Source organism: Trematomus bernacchii, unplaced genomic scaffold, assembly GCF_902827165.1.
Source record: "Trematomus bernacchii unplaced genomic scaffold, fTreBer1.1, whole genome shotgun sequence".
In the NCBI taxonomy this organism is placed as follows: Eukaryota; Metazoa; Chordata; class Actinopteri; order Perciformes; family Nototheniidae; genus Trematomus; species Trematomus bernacchii.
In genome coordinates, this window is record NW_022987727.1 from 1,082,033 (window position 1) to 1,105,048 (window position 23,016).

At 40.5% G+C, this 23,016-nt stretch overlaps 1 protein-coding gene across 1 annotated transcript; it reads right to left on the minus strand.

Moving 5' to 3' along the window:
- Window positions 1-3,432: 3,432 nt before the first annotated feature.
- Window positions 3,433-22,520, minus strand: ngfa (nerve growth factor a (beta polypeptide)). The gene is made up of 3 exons (XM_034144762.1): window positions 22,338-22,520; window positions 5,956-6,063; window positions 3,433-4,657 (listed from the first exon to the last, which is right to left on the minus strand). The coding sequence occupies exon 3, from the start codon at window positions 4,644-4,646 to the stop codon at window positions 3,771-3,773; it is 876 nt and encodes a 291-aa protein (XP_034000653.1). The 5' UTR covers window positions 4,647-4,657; window positions 5,956-6,063; window positions 22,338-22,520; the 3' UTR covers window positions 3,433-3,770.
- Between the last annotated feature and the right edge of the window lie 496 nt (window positions 22,521-23,016).

A 23,016-nucleotide genomic window follows, 5' to 3' on the forward strand; every position in this document is an offset into this window, starting at 1 on the left:
AACTTCATCTTAAACCTTCTTTTGAACCTTAAAAAGATGCAATGAAAATATTAGGAGTTGTTGAGAAAACTGAGGGTAGTTATTTTAAAAGTATGGCAATTTAGTCAAAGTAAAAATGCAAACAACATGTATTTGCCTCAGCCTTAATGGCTGAAACGTGTCTAAATAGCCATGAGTTATTAAAGCCTTTTTGATTTACTACACTCCTGACTGTGTCAGTTTTCTTTAACAACAATACACTGGGATGTCCAAACGGAAGAACACCAGAGGAAGAAGTTATGTGACTGCTACAAACATGTCTAAATAAGTGTGTGTCCTGAAAAGGCTTCTTAGAAAGCCATAGTTGCTTTGAGGAAACATTTTTTTTTATTACTCTTATGATAATGTCTCACACAAAAAAATGACATGACCCACTGATGTTTATCATCAATGTGTTCACTGAACTCATTGACTTCTTATTTCTAAATGTATTGCCCAACCCTGTGCTCAGCTTTTGTACAAGATACAAACTAAATCTTCGATTAATGAAATGGAAAGAGTAGCCCCTCTGCTGGATTTCTTCCCTCAGTGTCATCAGTGACTGGGAGCATGTAACCCAGTAGCAACACCATGTTCAACATAAATATTTTCCCCACAACCATGGAGAGCAGTGGGAACGTCCAAAGAGCAGATCCTTTTATCACTGGGAAATTACGCACTGGTTAGAAAAGATCCTTATAGAGGAACAAAATTGTCTGCCAAGCTGAGCGCTAGGGAAGAAAAAGTAAGACAGGAATAGCATGATAGAGGGAGAGGACTAGAATACATACTTAGATGATGTTTAATGTGAACAACATGTGGTTATTTTCAGCCATTCACACACACAGACATCAGTCTCAAAACTGAACAATCTGGAATTCTCAGAGCAGCAAAGTTTGTGCTGCGACACTCGTTAAGGGAGAAGGAACAAAAACAAATGAGGTTTGGTTTGGACCTTAACCAGAGCTCTGCCTAAAGAGGAAAGGCTGATAAGACTGGGACATGAGCACTGTGTCCCTGCCTTTGTTCACAGTTGCCATGTGCTTGTAAACATTTGAATAAGACAAATACAAGCAGGCCATAAACCCCATTAGAATGTTAGACTATGGTTTTACAGCTTAACTTTAACAGGTCCACCTTTGGGTTGTCTTGTTTAGTAGCTCTTGTCTTTTACCATATTGATAACTGTGAGTAAGCCAACTTTAAACACATTTAAATGATTGTCTTGACTGTAAGCATCTTAGGAATTTGAAGTCCTAGTGTTTTTCCTTTTTTCTTGAGAAGCATGGCCCGGATCTAAGGTCATTGTTGATGACAGACTGTGAAGTCTGTTTGTGAGGGTGTCACTTTAGGCAAGGTGAATTAAGCTAAAACTAAACTGAAGCTTGATCAAATTGTTTTAAATAATGTTAGTTACGCTTTTATCTTAACACTTTGATTAGTTAACACATCAATAAAGAGTCAGGACACAGTGTTGAAAGAGATCTGTGGCAGAAATGTGTGACACCATATACAGGTCACACTGCAAACACTCACAGTGAGGTAATTCATCTTTAGGGAAAGTCAGTCCTCTTCATTCACTTATTAGGAGATGAGTTGTACAAATACAGGGTCTGACAAATGATCACGGTAAACCTTGTTTAAAGGCTCTTTGACGAGGATTGATATTTATTCTCTGCATTCAAATATCTTTGATCAGACAGCCATGCTGCGATGAAGTTTCCTGGCAACACGCCCAGATCTGAATAGCATCGTGTATGATCTGTAAACATGTGAAGGTGAGAGTACAGCCAGGCACCTGGGACATGGCGATGATTTGAGGAGAGGTGCAGAGTCAGAATGTTCACTAAGAAGACAGTAAAGAAGTGAGATTCCTCCTTTTACTCCTGGGTTTATTTGGCACCAACATGAACATTTGTTTTTACCAATTTCACTTCACCACAAGAGGGCAGCATATTATTGCAAATGAATGGTCAGGGACATCCACTGTACCACCGAGAGGGAGAGATATTATGTCTGTTTAAATTATCTTTTTTTGTGAATGTCTGCGATTGCCCCCCCTCTACCAGGCAACACAGAGATAAGGCCTCTTTTTTTTTACGTCATTTGCAGTGTTGTAATTTGATTAATTGCAAACCTTTTTTTTAAAAAAGCATCACCAAACCAAAATCAACTAAAATGATAAGGGCATGCAAGTCAATTATGACCAATGTGATCTAATATAATCAGTGTATAGTTTCATATTTTGTTGGAGGAAATCTAAGTGATATACAGTTCTCTTGGTTGCCCTTCACTGCCCTGATTTTCACTCTGTTTGCGTACAAATCAGTGACGAATAACCTGAAAAAGTGAGTGGAGAAACAAACCAAATGCAGATGCCTCCATCCAGGGAAAGAGGGGTTACTGAATAGATAGATTATATAATTATGCTTGCAGCTCTCACCGAGCCCAATTAGCACCTATGCTGTATTTGACAACGCTTTATGCCTGTTAAATGTCATGGAGGAAAATGTACTTGTGGCCCTTTTTCCTGTTTGGTTTTGAACAGATATATTTAATCATACTTCCCCCCTCTGTTTTTAGAGCCCTAAGGAGGTTACTTACTAGCTATAGAAATATTTAAAATGTGGTAAAAAAAAGAATCATTATTAAATAATGATTTTTTAAATCAAATGTTTTCTCCTTTCTTCATACCCAACTTACAACCCTTTAGATCTATCTTGGGGCCCGTGTAGCAGTGTGCTTTTTGGGACTGTGCAATGCAGTGCAATGTTATGCTGAAGTTTGTATTTCTTTTGGCCACTTAGGGGCAGTAAACACGTTGACATATTATCACCTCATAAAGTTATTTGGACAGCATGTTACCAAGCAGTTGTGTACATTGAACAGACACAGAGCAGCATTGGCATCTATTTAAAAATGTGTCTCAGATGAATGTCAAATAAATCCACTTTCCTCTGTGGTTAAGCCTCCAACAAATCCTTATGGATATTTGGCTATTTAACTGCTAAACTCTTCTCTATGTTCACCAGCTAGGGCTACTTTGGTTATACTGTTAGTTGCCGAGGAGCTACCAGACACTGGTGATTCACAATTTTTTTTTGCATTTGGACACAGCATCGAGAAAAGAGGTGAGACTGAAGCAAAACAGAAAAGTTGCACGTCATTACAATTATAACAATGTAGTAAAATAATTGAAAAAGCCACTGAAAGTTGGACGGAACAGCAGAGCTGGGTGATAACTCTCTGCGAGTGTCTCACTACGACAACCTCGTTTACATTTCACATTGCAATTTCATTAACTGTTAATATAAAAAATATTGATAAAAGACATCAACACTACTAACTGACACAAGAAACCAGGCAAGTACTGAGGTGTTTAATAAATAACAGCATGAACAACACAACATCGATAACAACAACAACATTAAAAGCTTTAATTCATTTTGTATATATACACATATGTATATATGTTCATATTTGACTGTATAAACCATAAATATGACATGCAGTCCTCATAACTTAAAACAACCAGGACTTCTCGTACTGAGGTAGGGTCAGGGGCCAAGGGGTTGGATAGATAAAGCTGCTTGTGTGTGTGTATGTGTGTGTAAGTGTGTTTTTGTATGTATGGAGGTGGGGGAGAGGATTACAGTATTGGCAATAAAGCTGCAGTGGCTGTTTAGTAGAAATGTGTGTGCTTGGTTCATAGTTTGGTTGTCAGCAGTCGTTCTCCCCAGTCTGTGTCCCATTCATCCGGCCCAAGACTTCCGGCTGAGAACACACACACATGCTGCGTTGATGCGAATGAAACGCCAGGCTGTCCGTTCCTGGTAGATGGTCAGGGCGCTTACGAATATATGTGTATTGGTGCAGTAGGAGTTCCAGTGGCGACTGTCGATGCCCCGACAGCCCAAGTTGCCTGATTTGCCCTGTTTTCCACCCCGTATCCCTGGCTTTCCCCCTTTTGGAGTCCCAGGGCCTCTGTGCGTGGGGGATCGGCAGGTGGTCATATAGAAGAACTGTTTCTTCACCACATTGTTGATTGTAACGTTGGGCAGCACTATCACCTCTTTCTCAGCAATATCTGTGGCTTTTGTGAGATTGCCCACCCAGGTATTTATGCTGTCACATACTGAGTACTCTCCTCGGTGCATGGTGTGCGACCCTGCTCTGCGCCGCACCCTCATCCCCCTCACCCCTTCAATGTCATAGCCCTCACCTTCAAGAGCATCATGGGATGGGGCCACCTCGCTGAAGACAACACGGGGAGAGGGGCGGTAACGTCTTTTGGAGAAGAGCTTTGGGTCCACCACTGGGATGGAGGGCTCAGGGGGGGAATCCAATGTAGAGTGCCCATTGACAGGGCTTCTATCCTGGGTGTGTGAAGCTGCTCGATGGGGCCTCTTGGTCCTGTGATGGCTGGTCCTTTGATGCTCCTGTGGAGAATGGTGTTCAGAAAGGTGGTCCCCCATTGCTGTCTGCTGCTGTCCTGCTCTGTGATTGGCTGCAGTCGGCTGTCCTACTTTGTGGTTGGCTGCCTCGGCGCACCGGGCCAATCCACCTCCCATGGTCTGTATAGCCTGGACGCCAATCAGGAGGAGCAGGACCAGTGATGACGACCTCATGGGCAAACGTCCTGAGGCCGACAAGAGAAGAAGAAAGTTCAGAAATATGGCTTAAATATCATGCTTGGTCTATGGGCTATTGTACAAGAAACAATTAAGAATATCAGACATTTTCTGGAGACACAATTCATATAAGGTTACAAGAAGATTTGCCATTTAACTTTTTTAAGACAATTTAATGGAATATATTAGGGGTCTTAAAACCGTATTGGCATTTAACATTGCTTAATGATACGTACGGAAGTCGGCTTGAATTGGCTGATTGGCATCAGGTGTTTGTAAAATGCTTAACACTGATTGGCTCATTCATAGACAGGTTAGTAGCCTATCGTCCAATCATATTCATGCAGGTGTGCAGCGCGGGCCTTATGGCCTGTCACTAATCAATTGCTGCTGGTTTGTTCATGGCCTAGCACTGTCCTGCTTCTCGTTTCGGATAACTTGATTTAAGCATAAAAAATGGCGTTGCTCCACGAGTAATAGCTGACCAGCCTTCAAAAAATGTTCCTGTGTTTACTGTCGGACTGAGACCACTCTGCCGGGGGACTCAACACCGGATGTCGACTCACCATTACCGGGCCCTGAGCTAAGTACCTGCTGCTGTGTTGTTTGTTGTCATATTCATTGGTGACATGTTTTTGCTCTGGTTGTGTTGTCTTGGTAATGCCATTAAGAATTGGCTGCAATGTTGTTGGCGGTTGAGCAAGGCTGCTGTGCTGTTGTTTAAAAAAAACATTTTTCATGAATGAATGAATTATTGCATGTAGCATATGGCTTCTGAATGCTTACAGGGGTTGTTGTTCCTCTTGCTGTTTTTCTATGCTGCTGCAGCAGCAGCAGCTGTGTTTTACATTTGAAATCTTTATTGCAATGTTTGCATTTATTTGCAATGCATGTGTATTTATTTGCGTTGTTGTGTGTGTTGTTGTCTTGTTTTTTCCCTTTGTTGGTAATGTCTGAAGATATGCAAAATTATTTCTGCAGGGTCTAAACTGTTTTTGGCACGGTTTTGATTTGGAGTGGTTTATTGGCTGGTGTTTTTTGATGCCTCCTACTTCATATTTAGCTAAAACCTGAGCAGACCTCTTACTTTCCTAACTTTTATTAGCTCTCTCAGCAGAATCATTGTCACTGCTCTGAGTCCTTCAAAGCTCCCTTAAGAGTATTTTCTGCCAAATCGAAGTGAGTTGGTCAACTTGAGAATTGTTGAGAATTAAACTGTTGAGACGAATTTTACCATCACAACAAATTTGGTCCTCAAATTTGAACATGTATTGTGTTGTGTGTTGTAGTGATGAGTGTTGTGTACCTGTGGAATGTGTCCAGTTGAAGTGGGAGCCCCTGTGGACTCTAAAGCCAGACTCCAGTGCAGGCCGGGCCCCTCATGCCTGCCATCTGGAACCCCTGAACAACAGGTCTGTAACACACACATAAAGACCAAATAGTTAAAGTAAACATATGGAATGAACCTCAGGTTTTCATATATGTAGTGTTGTAGTCAATATTAGATTAAACTGGTTACTGGTACTGACAGAAGAGAACTAAATGGAACTATCCACTTTTTGTAAGATAGCTCATTGGACATAGTGTTCCTCTTTCAGACTGACATACAGTTGAGTTTCAACAAGTAGTAAAATAGTGCAAGTAAAACTCTCATCTCCTCCCCTTGACATCCCTGCTCTCACAGACATACACAGTTTACCATTATCTGGCCTTATCTCATGCAAAGTACACACACACGTTCACCATGTTTAACTCTTAGAGCTTAGACTTGCCACACATTGGAATGTGCGGCATTTGACACCTCATTAGATGTTACATAATGTATTTTGAGCATAAACCACTCCAACATGCATCTTTAATGAGTTATGTGAACACATGCGCACATAAACTCACACAAATGCAAACAATGGATTTCTTGCCATACATGCAAATGTTGTAATACATATCATTTTGTTTGTATGAACATGTGGCGTGCTTGGATGTTGAAATGTTTATGAATACAGCCCCTTGCACACAAACACTCAGCAGGTCACTCAGGGGTGTTGAAACTGGTGTGTATTTGTGACTTATCTGCAGCATTCTGTAAAAACCCACTTTGCGAAGTACGTTGTTAGAATACCACAAAGTTTTATTGGTGTTGTAACATTTTAGCTCAACATGTTTATTTAACAACCTTGTTTTGAGAGAATAAGCATCCTGGCTGGCTATTACAAATAGTTAGGTGATTTATGTTCATATTTTCAAAAATGAAACATTGTTGTTTTTAGTCAATCCTTTTTGTGGCCAACATGCCTTTTTATAGACAAATGAATTGTATTGAAATCCTTGCAGTGTTGCACATAATAACCAGAAGAGGTCAGTGTTGACTGCATAGACCAGAAATCAAGGACAACTGTCAAGCAGCTGAGAGATGTCAGTGGTCCTGTTCCCATTACAAATAGCAACTACAATGCGTGAGAGAGGTTTAGCATTTCAAGACACTTTTCACTTTTCAGGTATTTTCCCACAGAGTACTGAAGTCCTTGGTTTCTGTTTTTTGACCCACAGTTTTCTATACATATAAGGCTGTGGTAGAGATGTACTCTTTGTCTAACTTCTCAAGTACTGTCTTTTTGAGGAACTTATTCTTATTTTTGGGAGTATTTCTATTTAGTGGTACTAATTTAGCTTTTCACACCCATAGGCCTAGCTGGGAAATTTGTATTTGACTGAAAACTAAGAATGTACATTAGCAGGTGCATTATCAACCTGTAAGAACTAAGTGCTCATCTCACACAGGCACAACATTAAATGCGGCAACATTTGTTGTATTTAATAGAATTTAATAGATTATTTGCCATAAATAATCCATCATACTGTATAATGGTCTGTGACTCTAAAAGTGGTTGTTATTCATAATGAATACCATTTGCAGATAAAGCTCATCCATTTTTACTTCAGTAAAAAGTGTAAATAACATTTAAGAAATACCTTGTTATTAAATACTTTGACAAATAAATAAATGTACTTGATAAAAGTTGTGAATACCTTAGGGTCAGCTGGCATTGCAACTGCAAAACACTCAAAATGTCTTGGCAGATGGAAAGAGCTATCTTTTGAGAAACTGCCCTACTGGTGATAACTTTTGGCTTTAATAAACACTGATATACGTGCACTCCTACACACTCACACACATATGGAGTTGCTCCAAACAGGCAGTGAGTTGATTGATCCCGGCTGACGGGCAGCTCACTATTTACATGGCCCGGGGTGAGCCCAGAGGATCCTAATGTTAAAAATATGTGGCTTGTGTTTAATACCAGTGGAGCCAGCGTAAACACTGCAGCGAAGGAGCACAGGGGTCAGAGCAGTTTAGAAAGCACCTCTGACTTATGGGATTACTTCAGAACTGAATCAGCATCTGTCGGGCTTTCACTCCGCCCCCTGCACTGTATGCAAAACAACACACATGTTGCACACATACAGTACAGAGCCATACATGCCAGTTAAATGTTTGTGTGGTTTTTAGTGAGCAGAGTTTGGATGATCTCCAATCAATGATCTGCTTTTGTTTGTGTTACGGTTTTGTGGTTACTACTCCAGAAATGTTGTCCTAGCATCAATGAAAGTACTATATTTCAGCCACATTTGCAGGGTGTTGACTGTTCCTTGAATATACCATGTTAGATGAAATGGTGCAATAGATTTTATGTGGAACTAAATACAATATCAAACTGTGTTGGGAAAGGCAATCCATATGGTACTGATAAAACAGGAAGTCTCCGGGTTCTGCGTGAGGCTCCCTGAACTTTTTGATGTGCACATAACAGTAAGCTGTTTTTCCTCTTTGGTATCCAGGCACAAAAGACACACAAACACACATGGCATATGCTTTGAATAAGAAAATAGCTATTATTATATAAGGTATTCCAACACTGATTAAAAATACCACAGCAATTTCAGAGACAATATGGTTTATATTTACATACACTCATCATACTGTATTAATAAACACTGGTTTAAACAAAGCAGTTCATGAATATCCTTTTATGATTCATGCTTATAATGTTTTCATCAAGGAGGATGTTTATGGGAAATGAATTCATAGAACAGCCTCATGTGGCCGACTGCAGCATCCCCTGCTCTGAGGAGGTTCCCTTTCTCACAATAGGCTGGTTCCTCAAACTATTAAATCAAAACCAGCACTGTTGAATCACTCAGCACTTTCAAATGCAACAATGGCATGAGATTTAGAGGCACCGCATGGCACAAGAAGATTGCCAAAGTTGATGAAAGTATATGGAAAGCAGGACTAAGTTATGCAGCTGCTAGGTTGTGCCCTGCAAAAACAATAATTTGGCTGCAAGAGAGGAAAACACATCAGACGGAGAGTCATTACTTACCCAAAGGCAGTGGAGACCAGCCACATATTTACTGGTACTGACTAGGCAGTTGGCTAATAACACATTTTCATTTGGTGTGCCAGTGCTCACGATGCTCCATTGATCAGACCATGGGGCCTACAAGCTGCCAAATGACTGCATGTGGTTGCAGTGTGGTGTGTTGACTGTGATACAATGACCATAAGGCAGGTGGGCCCAAAAGTAAGCTGTTTATGACAGCGTTGCTCACCATCAATCAGAGGTTAGTTTACATTTAGCAGAGGTGTCTTCCTATCAGTGTGAAACACCAGTCAGTAGATACATGTCCTTGTTAAAAGATGTGCAGGAACGACATGTCAACGGTTTTCTCAAACAAACACACACCTCTCTCGGGACGATGACAACCACATCAGATTATGAGGGGGTGAGAAAGAGAGACTGACAGCTGAAGAGATGGTGAGAAAGGAGACGGAGAGTGGGTGATGCAGAGGAAAACAAAAAGGTCAACAGTGTTTCTGTGTCTCTCGTCAAGCCTGTGTAGTGCAGTTCCTCCTGCTGTCATCCAAGAGAAATAATTATCACGAGAGATGACTGCCAGGTCAACTTGCTCTCTTTTTACTTTTAACCGCATCCAAATATTTGAAGACATGTTTATTTCTTCTAAAGAATTTGTATAATGAATGCTCGTTAATCAATGCTTGGAAACAATTAGTGACTTCAATGGATCAGTCTTTGGAACAACAAGTCTTAATTTTGGATAGGGCTTACTTGAAATGAAACACTCAAGTAAAAAACGATTTTAATGTGCATCAGATGCCTTTTCTAATATTTATTTAATTTAATTTTACAGAGCCATACTTGTAATTGAAAAGCCTCCATTTCCTCGTAGAGCCACCGTTGTAATCGTAACTTGTCATCTACAGAAAGACATCTGCTCGTCACAGTTTAGACAAACCGCCTTGTGAAATTAATACTACAGCCAACATACTGTCATAAATCAAGTTTTTGTCACGCAAAATGATGTCATGCAGCTTCTGTCAAAAGTGCAATGAAGATATACTCCAAACGTTCTTGAGAGGCTGTCAGTGTGACTGACTGGCTTTTCTTGGAAACACTTTTAAAAGCACAGGTCAAACAGTCAGAATAGGTAAACACTGGAAAATACATGTGGTATTTTCCACGATAATGTGTTAAAAGGTTTGTAGTAACTCAGTGCTTATAATTAAGCTTAGGTTACACACCACCTCGATACATTTAAACTGACATCAATTAAGCATTACGTTGGGACCATTAACGCTAAACATTTCAGTATTTCAGTTCAATTGCACTTTTTTATTGTTGACAATTTAAAACAATGCCCCGCTGTGCAACCTCACACACCGGTTAGCATTTTATCTTGTGTGAAATTAACTTTCTGTCATTGTGTCCGTCTATTTTTATGTCTCAGCAGCAACAGCATTACATAGGAAACCAAAAAACCCAAAGAAGCATGATTGGTACTTTTTATGTAAGTCCGAATCTCACTCGTATTACTGAGTCTTCCTAAATGTGTGTTGTGCAACGAAGTAAGGTTGGCACATTTGACAAATTGCATAATCATAATAATCATAATACTTTGGTTACAGGCACAAGCGCCACTAGTGGTACGATTCTGCACATTTTGTTTCTTAATTGCACTGACTTCTATTCCAGGCTGGTGGAAAAAAACTAGCAGTGAACAATATCAGACGTTAGACATATGACCGTTGTAATGTGAGAAGCAGAGATGGAAAGATCAGTTTCTGCCCTGTTCTGTTCCATCTTCTCATATTTAAAAGACATTTGCTGTGAGGACTAAAGCACCTGTTGTTCATCAGGGAAACTTCAAACAGTAAACTCTGCTCCTCTGGCCTCAGGACACAGGAAAAGGGTGACAGGCACACACAACCTGTTTAAGCACTTGAATCCTCAGTGCCTTGACAAATATGGCAAATAATGAAAGATATGCATGACAAAAGAACATTGACTGTACAAACCTTTTGTAGTATGAACTGAACAGGCACTATAATATAGAAAGCAGAACATATGTGCATCATATGGGACATCAGCTTGTATTATCTTGATGGGTTTACTGGGTGCAGCAATAAAATATGCCTTGCGTGTACTACACACAGGTAAATGTGTGTCCAACTTTCTCTAAAAAGAAAGCAGCTTTCAAAAGACTGACCTTTTATTCAACGGCTGATATTGGCAGTCGTACAGACGTACTTCACTTCACTCATCGACTGAATGTTTTCCAGCTCAGTAACATGCTGCCAACAAGACCTCTGAAATCTGTGGAATTAGGTTTTATGAGCAACCATTTACAACAATTTGTCGATAAAACCGTAAAAGAACACGCGGTGCTATTAGAGACAAGCAGTCTGCATTTAAAGTTAATTTCTTGTTTTGATTTAAAGGGTACATAATGCTGGGCGCCTGTAGGAATTAATGTATATACCACCATTTAACGCGTCTGTCTCCATCAGCTTTGTTAAAATAAAAGCTTTTGTGTCTGTTCAAGGCAACTTGAGAGTATAGGAGAACACAAGAGTGGAAACTTAAATGAACAGAGATTGGCAACGAGTCATAGTCCTTCATCCTGCTGTTTCCTGCCTTTCTTTTCCTGTCTGGCTGTCTCTCATTTATCCTGGCTCTTCCTTTTTTCTTCTCCTTTGTTCTTCTTTTCTCTAACGGTTTAAAGCCCGAAGGTAACTGCCTGGATACATGGCTGTTTCTGTGTTTAACAACAATAAGCGATTTCAACACTGAGATATAGCTTGTGGATCCTTTCTATCTCTTCCTGCTGTTTTGGGGAAATTACATAACCATTTTCTGATTCTAAAAAAAAACTTCTCAATGTCTTCCAACTTGGCCGCCTGAGACTATGTGCTTGTTTGTTTAGTTTTTTGTGTTGTTGGCTACAAATAATTGACTACTGCTTCAGAAGCTGAAAAATATTTTCTATAAAAACGTGCCGAAAAAACAGACTTTAGGATTTTAACCGTGGAAGGGATTTGTCTTGGAGCTGGAATAATGAAAGCAGTTAGACTTTTTTTTTTTAACAATGCACACTGTCCAGGAGAAGTAGATGTAAAATAATTGAGCAAAGGTCACGGTGTGCCAATACAGTTTAGCAGAATGTTAACAATTTCTAAACCAGTCCCACTTACCTGACACAATAAGTGCAATAGCATGCCTATTTGACTTTTAAGTTACCATACACTATGTTTACATTTCGCTTCGATGTTGCAAGGCTCTTGTTTCAGTCCAAGATACTGACACAGTTTCATGAACCACAGGCTTCAAGTTTGGCGTATATAGTATCTCTCTTGGCTTCTTATTTGATTTTCAGCTGACTTTTCACGTCTTCAGCTACGAATGATGCAACATATGGTAAAACCTTTTTTTAAGTCAGCTTTTGGCACAATATTTGTTCCAGAGGTTTTCTTTTATTGGCAATCTTGAGACAAAGCAGAGACATGACTACAATGTAACCCCAGACTCTCCCTTTTTGTCACACATTGTCCTACAGTAAGTTGAAAGTTGATTCATTATAATAGAGAGATTGAATCCTTGTGTTGTTTGTGAAAGGAGTCCAAACTAAACAACATTTTAGCTGAGAGCTAAATTCGCCAGTAATTGCATTTGGAAGAAGAGATGAGTAGCAAATAGAAACTGTAAACTGAAACAATGCAGGTCTTTATACACCAAAGAATATCATTGTTGTTTTTCCTGTTTGTTTAATAATGTGGTTTCTAGCATATTCCCAGAAACTACAACAATGCAGATACAAGCGTTTCTTGAGATGTTCATGATTAGTTGAGCCCTCAGTATGCTATGCATTTAAATTGAGAAGAGCATTACAACTTATTTAGTCAAAATAAAGCCTGTTTCTTTCTGAATGCAAAGAAAACTGGAAATGAATAGTATGGTAATGAATGTTCCATGTTTGTTGGCAGGACATTAGGAACTCCACGACTCCTTGCTGTAGTATGGTGCCACCCTTACTGCTAGCAGAAGATCCCTTTGTTTTTCTTTCATTGTCCATTTCCGATAATCTTTTAGTTAAAACTGTCAAAGTTCAACACATTTGAACACTGCAGAGCCCTCTCAAAAAACCAAATACACAATAATCAAAGAGTTACGTTTCTGCGATAATGATACGCCATAACACTCTAACAAAAACGCTGTCACTCTTTAATTCTATTTTGAAAAAAGGTCCTTACAGATAATGAATGTTCCATGTTGGTGCAATGTGTCCTCATAATGAGCTCTTGGACCCAAGGTCTTGGCAAAGGGTTTTTGGCAATGGGGCAAGACCACCGCCAGCTCTGTGGCTGTGTAACGGCCCGTCCACACAGCGGCGTGCGTTGAAGCTTCAACGCTTCTGCCCATTCACTTTGAATGGGGTGACGTCACGTTTCGCCGAACTGCATTGTGGGAGCGAAGCGTAACTTCAAAAGGGTTGCTCGCTGCAAAAGTTGAGCAATGTTCAACTTTTGAAGCTTCGGCGGAAGCGTCAGCCAATCGAAATCATATGCCAGTACAAGCTCTAGCCAATCAAACCGCGTGCTTGTGTGTCCGGGGCGGGAGATTCATGTGATTGGTTGTTGGTCGAGTTTCAGCCCCCCCGCCGGCAAGCTTCAACGCACGCCGCTGTGTGGACGGGCCGTAAGAGGTAAAGGTATTCTAATCCCCCCCCCCCCTTTTTGCTCCTAACAACAGGGCCCCTCCCCAGTAAACCCACCCACTCCCTGTACTGGACCAACAGACGTGGGAGTCCAGTCCTCCAGGCCTTGAAGGCAGGATGAACACAATGATTAACATGTTTTCCAGACCCCTAGTTTTTATGACCTTGACATTCAGCAATCTTCTCATGACAAGTGGTTAATCTTTTGGCATGGCCGTGGTAATAACTCCCATTTCCTGGTGAGAATCTAACATCCCACAGCGGAGCAGTGAGAGGAGGAGGACCAGAGGCAGGAATGCCTGTCTGGCAACTGAGAGAGAGGCAGACGGAGGGATGGAGAACAAGGTTCAGAGACATCAAGGGATAGGGAGAGGCAAGTACAGATGGGCAATGAGATGTCTTGGTAATTTAGCAAATAAAGAAGCATGTGATACAAAGAATCAGAGAAAGGAAGTACAATGTTGTTTCGGGGCAGAAATGGAGACAAAAAGGAGTTCAAGGACAGGGAAGAAAAGAGGTATTACGGCTTCAGGGAGTTACAAAGAGTTGAGGAGTAATAGACATGAACATTTGTATTGCTGTGTCTTTCATCTCAATAGCATTTACAGAAAATAACATTACTCTCCGTTCTCCTTGAACTGTGTCAGAGGGGCTGTAACTCATGTTGCATTATCTACTCTCAGGGCATCCACCAGAGTGGAGCTTTGAAAGCGTCGTCCATGTTGTCCGTGCAGGGGTTCAGTCATGTTGATACTAATCCTCCCGGAGAGTATATCTTTACAAGCATGTTTCTGATCTCACTGTAGTCAAATCCATCTTAGATGTCTTTCTGATAAAGATCAGAGTCATGTCAGAATGATTTATCTTTAGTCTAATTTGACTCATCTATGCATCTTTATCAGATTTTACCCTCAAATAAATTCAGCTTACAGATTTTCATGTGCATGTCGTCAACGCAGCTAAACAAAGCGGTTGTGAATGAGTCACTCAGGTAAATTTGCTACGCAACTTGAAGTAAAACATGGGCGTTAATAGACAGATGTGCTCAATCAAACACCCAAGTTTTTCCATTACGCCCCATTTGTGCTGCGCGTTGGATGCCATGAGCATGGGTGTGGGCCCATAGACGCTAACTGCGTATATGTTACGTCAGACCTAAAGATATGCATATGCGGTTTTCTTTCAATGAAAGTATGCCCTGCCAATAAGTGTATTAATATTCTTCACATCTGAATGTGGGTAGGAGTAATTATCAAAGAGAACAAAGTGTCTGTTGATGGTGATGAGCTTTATTTAACATAAAGGAGAAGATCGTATTTGAGAGGCACTGTGCTCTGACTGCAGGCTAGCATTGAGCTTAGCCTTCCACTTTAAATGAGTGTAACATGGAATTGATTTGTTAAACTTAATTCAATTTTCTTTTGGCCCGCCTCTCCGGGGGCGAAGAGTCAGCCAGCCAGCACGGCACCTCTTGAAGCATGTTGAGTTTAAGTATCTCACTCCAGGATACTGAAGTAGTAACATGGGTAAAGACCTCATTCGCATGACGACATCTTGCTGGCATGTAGCCTTAAAGAGCCATCATGCATAACTGACAGCCTCTTTGCATTAATCTAATTTAGTTGGTTGATTTGTTAATGTTTTTTTGCCATGCTCAGTGGATAGCAGTATTGGTCTGTTGGTTGGTTGAGACTAAACGATCTCAACATTATTGGTTAAAGCAGCATACAAATGTTTGCAGACTTGTATGGATGAATCCTAGTAAAAAGTTGTTTCCTGTAGTGCCAAGTCGATTTCGTTTTTCGTTTTCTTTTATGAAGTATCTTTCAATCTAAGTACCAATTATTTAGCTGCTGTAGCTGCTGTACTCTGTGTTTAGTGCTGATTAGCACTAACACCTCAGCGCTTATATATGCGAATATGACAAGACATCAGCATTACATTAGCATGTTTTCATGTTCATGAGAAGCATTCCAGTAATTCATTGTACCTTTTTAAAAATGCATGGTCATGAATAGACAACACAGACGTACAGAATTGAAGCATGAAAACAATGATAAAAGTAGTGAAAAGAATATGGGGATTCAAACAAAGCCTGCACTGTATATAGATGGCCCTTAACACACAGACTGTCCGGACTGTTCTGAAGATTGCACAAATGTGATCTTTTCGTCACTCCCAGTGTTTCTTTGATTGCAGTCTCACCCATCTCACTGTAGACTTGACCCGGCCATTTTCTATTCTGTGTGGTCTGCACATCGTTCTGTCATCTCTCTCTCTCTGCTTCTGTCTCTCAATGCCTCCTATCTCCCTCAGTCCATATCTTCCCCCCCTCTCTGCCACCCTCCCACTCTTTAAGCCTCTAGCTGATGTCCACCACCTGTCTGCGTGGGACCTCCCAGGCCCATCCTCTGTCTGTTAGCAGCATGCCATGTTCAGCGTGTCAGCAGAGTAATGGTGAAAGAGATAGAGTGGCAGAGTGGCTCCTACAGCGTCATCCTCCCCAAAACTCCTCTTGACATGCAATTAATCCTCAAAAAACAACTTGATGACAGATGAAACTGATTGTTTTGAAGGCAGAGTTGAGAAAACGGCTTGTAAAGTTCTTCAAGCCTCTGTAGTTCTTAGGATCCTGTCTGGCTAGAACAACTAAATAATGACGCGTTATTAATTTCCGCCCATTGTTTATGTGACCAGTCTGTTAAGACTAGTCAGTGGATCATCCTCCTGCATGCTGTGCATTCCCAAATCGGCATAACCCGAATAAGTGCATAATACGTGACCTCACTTGTATCCTTGGGGCTAAGGCGTGTTTGTGTGTGTGTGTGTTTGATGTGTATCCAACACATGCACATTGCTCATACGGTACATGAACGAACCACATTCCTCCAATGCTGGTGTGGTTTATGTTTCTTTTTCTTTTGTGTCTTCTTTGTTGGAGTAAATCTGATCTCTTGATAATTTGTAAAAACAGATTAGAGTAGCTAAAAACACATTCATAACAAAGGATCTGGAAACAAATGCTAATTGTGCGTTATTTGAGGCTTTGGAGTTCATTTTAATATTTGAAAAGATCAAGTATTTATTTTCTGTTGTTGGCAACGAGGCAGAGTTTCATGTCCAGACAAGTTATAGTCAACCTACTAATCGGGATAAAGGGGAAGGAAAGTGAGAGTGAGAGGGTGTCATCACTTTAATCCAAATGTACACACGAACACACACAAACATGAAAAAGGGTTCCGGTGAATCAATTTAAAACAAGACGTGCACTGAGTCAACAGATTAAGACCACAACACTGTTATTTTAGCTGTAAGAACAGCCCTGGTAATTTGGTGATTTATCGGCTACTGTGTGTTTGGTCTGCGTGCACATGCATGAGAGGAGCGTGAGCCATAACTGAAAGTCATAGAGGCATTTAGAGTGGAATGATCAGGCATGTCTGCATATTTAGTTGTCATTTTTGGGAAGCATATACATTCAGTGCACACACGCATATGTGCGCAGACATAGAAACAGCCAGACGCAGGCAAACATAACCCTTTGATGGAGCACCTGTGGAAATCAGTTCTTCTACACAAAGGCTTGCTTGCATTAACAGTCTTTGATTCAGTTTTCAATGTATGGAGAAGTCCAAACACACAAGTCTTTTATTCTTGATTTTACACAGTGCAAAGGAGCTGAAAACCAGGTCCATATGTGGTAAAGGTGCCGGGACAAAAGAGTCTGCTCATGCCTGACCAACATTTATGTTCAAATCCAGTGTCAAACAATGTTAGCGGTGATTTCTGTTGATTGCATTTTCTCCAAAACATTCTGAGAAGATGTTTGTAAAGGAAACGTCAACGAGAATTACTGCAGAAAGTAACTCTGGAGGGGACGTCACATTTCCGTATTTTCCATTCGGCTCTTGTGCCACATGGTTCAGGATTCTGACCTGCTGCGAACTCTAGATCTTAGTTTTCCTCCACAAACACAGACGTAACCCCCGAACCTGAACTCTGACCTCTTACCTCTCCCACTGACTTCAGATGGAACACTTTAGCTGGTTCATTTTACACCAGATGTTCTCACCCCAGTCTGTGCACTGACCTGTGCCAGACTGCAGCTGTACCGACCCAAAAGATAACCAAAGCATGGTCTGGGTTTACGTTTTTACCCGTGAATTATCGTCTCCCATATTTCTACCAAACAGAGAAGCTCTGTTTTGAATGTTCAAGCAATTGTTTCATAGTTTGGTCCTTTTTTTAAATCATGAAATTAGTAGGATAACATAAGATAATGGAGAAAAAAAATTGGCTGTCAAGTTTGAAAAGATGGTCTGTTAAGAAAGCAAATTTATTTTGGGTTATGTTTTCATGAATTTGATTGAAGTATCCAGATTGACATGTGGCTTTGGCACAGAACGCCTTACAGCAAGAGGAAAAGTCACAACTTGCACACAAATAATATTACCTAATGAGCCTCTGCTTGGCTAGTTATTTTCTAGGAAGTGGTACTGAAAACAAATGTGGTATTATTTTGCTGGCTGCTACCTAAGAGTTAGGTGCGGCTTAAACTGATAGTCATGGATGGAGAGGCAAAAAATGCAATATACTGTTTTTCTTGTGTTGAATTGTAAATAATTATTTCTGAGAATAAGTTTTCATATGAACGGCAATCTTCCTTTATGGGGCCATTGGTTACTAACCACTTTATCTAAGACTAGAAGCATATTGTGACTAGTCTGCCTCATGCCTTTGGGATCAGATAAGACATCAGACTTCATGTTCCTGAGTGACAAACCCTTAATCAGTTTTTGTTGCCAGCTGGAACTGCCCCAGACATTTTTAGCAACAATAGTTGTACTCGTGTCGATCTAAGGCTGGGGGTGTGTTGGTAGCCAGGAATTTTGGCCTGGAACTGTGCAGCACATTGTAGTACTATAAATCACGTTTTCTAGGTCAACATTAATAATGTAATTAAAAATGATTATTAAATAATGTCACATCACTCCATACGTGTAAATCAATGTATTATATTTGTGCCATTTTGACTAACACATTGTTAGTGCAGACCTGAAGTGACAGGTGATGCATGTATCCGTGATCTGCTCCATAATTCAATGGGATGTTCCCTGGTCCATACCCTTTCACTAATTATCTGAGGAAATAATGAACTGGCTGAATAATGCAACAAATACTCATTCCTTGATTTTTATGAAGGGAAATATTTGTGTGCTTCGACACACATAATCCAGTAGGCCAACAAATACAAAGTTTATGATGCCGTGGATGGTTTTTTTCGGTAAAAGGACCAACAATGCAGGACCATATAAACCATTTTAATGATGTTTGTGTTTGTTGTCTGACTTTAAGGGTTAGTTTGGAGGATAAGTAGCGACAGTTAAATCCACAGTCCAGGTGTGCTGTCACAGCCTCTCCCCTGCCCAGGTGTCCTATACAACACTGCAGTCTAGACAGCTCACACCACTCCATCTATTATGTGTTTTAGGGGGTGGATCTTCTACTTTCTGTCATCATTTGAGTACTATTCAATAGATTTGCATACCTGGTGATATGATAGCGATATATCATGTCTCATGAGCGTCAAACAAAATGGCAGTTTATCCTAAATGCATCTTAAAATCGAATGATGTGTCGTCTTCTCTGTACAACACACTAAAAATGGTATTTCTCAGATATATAAAATTGAATGCCAAAGGTAATTTGTGACACAAGTAGGGTTAAAATTGATCAATGTAGAAAATGAATGCCATAAATCTCTGAAAATGCATTTTCTTTAGTGCATGTCATTAACATTTGAGTTCAAACTTTAGCAGAAAGGTACAAACAATCCCAAGATGCCTAGTATAGGTTGTGATGAAGTCCAACATCTTTTGTCTGGTCTACCAGTTACCTGACAGGGTACATCCAGCCAGGCTGTAATCACAGGATGTATGGAAAATATTTTTAATATAAATGTGCTATAAACATGATATCTCTTTTTAAATTGTATGCACCATCCCTGCTTGTCTTAATCATGAATTAAAGGAGCATTTGTAGTTAAGTTAATAGCTACATCCTTCCATAATTTGATGATGATCCACTTCACATTAAATATAATGACATCCACTGATGCAATAATTGCTACCTGTACCCAGGTAATAGGTTGTTTTGAACCGGTGTTTTTCATAATACTTCTATTGGTTTATTAAATTAACACAGTTCATTTTCATCCTGGACAACAAGTTCAAGTTTCACACCAAGACTGTCACAGGTGCATTGTTGTTTTTACAAAAGTGTTATGTTATTATGTGCTTTAAATAGATGCATGCCTAGTAAATATTCAGTTAGTTTAATGTATTAAATACAGTACATTTTGTGACATTTACCTGACATAGTAAAGTGTTACCCTTTATCTCACACACACACACACACACACACACGCACACGCACACGCACACACATGCACACATGTGCTAACATAGGGAAAGCTGTAATTCAGCTTCAAAGGGAAACCCGAGAGGGTCATGAATAATCACAGACATCTTTGTCTGCAGGGGAAAACAGCACTGTCCATCTGCCACACACACACACACACACACACACACACACACACACACACACACACACACACACACACACACACACACACACACACACACCGTTTAAATGGCTTAAGCTGTTTTTAGCAATGACATTGGGAGTTCATCTGTCTGAAACATATGGTAATTAATAGAAGATTTCCATTTGAATCTTTAACCAAAGTAACATATCAACCCATGTTGCAATTTACAATAATGTTAATTTAAATTAATATTTAACTTTGAATATTGAACAAAGAGGGAGAAACAGCCACTGAAGCTATATATAAGCAACAAATGCCAAGTCCGCAAGCTGCTGCGTCATTATGTATGATTGATGGTCAAGTGAGCCAGCAGCAACATTGTAAACAGACAGACCAAATTGTAGATGACAAGCCCAGGGATAAGCAGATGGTTGAATGTTAGTTAATAATAATATTTTTTGGCGGTTTAAAGCTCTCTTGTTTTCTAGCCTTCAAAATCCGATCGGAAAGTTAGCTTTCTTGTTGTTGTTGAAATTGCTTTGTTTGAGACCAGGTACATGTCATTGATCTCCTGTATGAACTGGTAGTCGTATTGTTATGTGCATTTGGTGTGGTTTACCATTCATGGCTCTATTGTTGTTGTTTCAGCTTGCTATCAGTCAGTGTCACTGTATCAACAATGACGGAGCAGTGACAATGAAACATTTTGATTGGCTTTATGCTAGAATGTTCTCCTTATACATAATTGTGTGGGGTATAAAGCTGATCTATGAAAGAAAAAAAGATATGCTTTTTATTTTTAGTTGTACCCTGAGTCAAAATGCTAACCACTTGGAGAAAATTACAGCATCTCTTGAGACGTCCTGTAAGATATATGGCCAGGCTGCTGCAGATTTCTCCCTCCACTTCCTCTGTGAACCAACAGAGAGGTGATGAAAACGCTCTCCGCTCCCCTCCGGCACACGCTGGCAGCAAAATTGAAGCTCGTAAACAATTTAGAACATTTATATTTGTACCAGACAGAGCACCTTTCTCTTGGGAGCGCTTCACTCGCTGGCCCACGCTATAAGTTTTGATACATGTTCTCTTTCAATCACAGATGTACACACACACCCTTTTTCTGTATTTTTTTCTTTTTTTCATCCAACAACACCTTTTTTTGTACATTTTCAGAGTCAAATTGAATCAACACAACAGGTATAACGGGCTGACCAAGTGACTGCACCAATAGGACACTTGTGAAGACTGTTGTGTGATATTTGTTTGTGTGCGTAAATGCTGGCCCTCAGTGACATTCCTCCCCTGTCAAACCCCGAAAGGAATTCCCTGGTAGGAGTGGCAGGCATGAGGTCTGTGTTTAGAACACACGCGTACACACACAACAACACTATATAGATATCGAGTGTGTAAAACATTGATCAGCTACACACAGCAAGAGGCCCCACCCAGGCACACGGACAAGCTTAGCAACACACTTTGTGACGGACATTAGAGCTCATCATGTCCTTTAAGAGTTATGTAATATGAGCGGAGAGAAAGACAGATTGAAAAAGAGGGGAAGGAAGAGACAGACGGATAGAAAAAAAAGGGGAGAGAGGGAGGGAAAGAATGAAGGTAACCTGATGTCCCAGGAGTTTTCTGAACAGAGGACTGGTTCCCATTGAAGTTTGGAGAACCCCTTTTTCTAATCCTCACCTATTCTCTCTTTCTCTCTACACCCTCTCCTCTTCCATACCCTCTCTCCATCTGTACCTGGAAAACTACAGTGTCCAAATGTTGAACCCCGCGAGCCAACACAAATAAAAAAATGTATCACCCACTTTTTTTTACTACTGCTGTTTGTGGAAGTCAGCAGCAATTTTCTCCCCCCAACAGAGGACTTGACTGGCTGCTGCAGAGCCCAATCTTAATTCAGACGCACCACTTTCACTTGATGACAGGTATGAGAAAAACTTCTAAGAGAGATTCTCCCTTATGTCTATTGATCCCCCCCATCTTTACATGTACACACTCTCAACACATTAACTCCTTGTTTAAATAAATGTGTGTAAGAACAAGTTCAAACTCACCAGCCTGTTAACGCTCCTTCTCTGCTCTCTCCAGTGAGTGAAAACTTTCAGATGAACTATTTTATATTCCACCTCACTCTCTCCAGGCCAAGAGCAGAATTATCCCAATCTCTAAATCCCGCTCCTGCTTTTAAAGCTTTGAATCGAGGTCTCGGGCCATCCACTTCTGTCTGTCTGCCTCCCACACTCTTTGGGAAATGAATTGTTCTAAAAGTTTAGTAACAGGAGTCCCAAAGCTGCTCCCTCCCTCCTGTGTGCTCAGTGCAGGTCCTAGTGCCTACCCATTCCTCCTCCTCTGTGACAAAAAAGAAAAAAGTACAGCTATTTATAATTTGCACCTAGCTACTGCTATTCATCCTCTCCTTTCATTCACCATTTCGTCTCTTTTGCGCAAATGGGATGATTCAACTACCTTTCACATGAGACTCCACGTCACCTCCTAGTGACGTCAGGGTTTGTTTTACGGCGTGAAAGCTTCCGAAGTTTGTCACTGTTATTCCACACCTGAGTCATTTCTAGCTCAGCTCTTGGTTGTGCAACGTGCCCCCGCCATGCGTGAGGTCAAACCACCAGTGTCCTTGGTCGAACATTTCAGAAATGTGGTACGCTGCCATTTTCTACATTGTGAATACACACAGTCTTTTGCTACATTGAACATGTGTACAGTCCAAAGAAATGT

Excerpts from the sequence above, each read along its gene's own strand:
- ngfa (XM_034144762.1), bottom strand. The coding sequence starts at position 4,646 with ATGAGGTCGTCATCACTGGTCCTGCTCCTCCTGATTGGCGTCCAGGCT.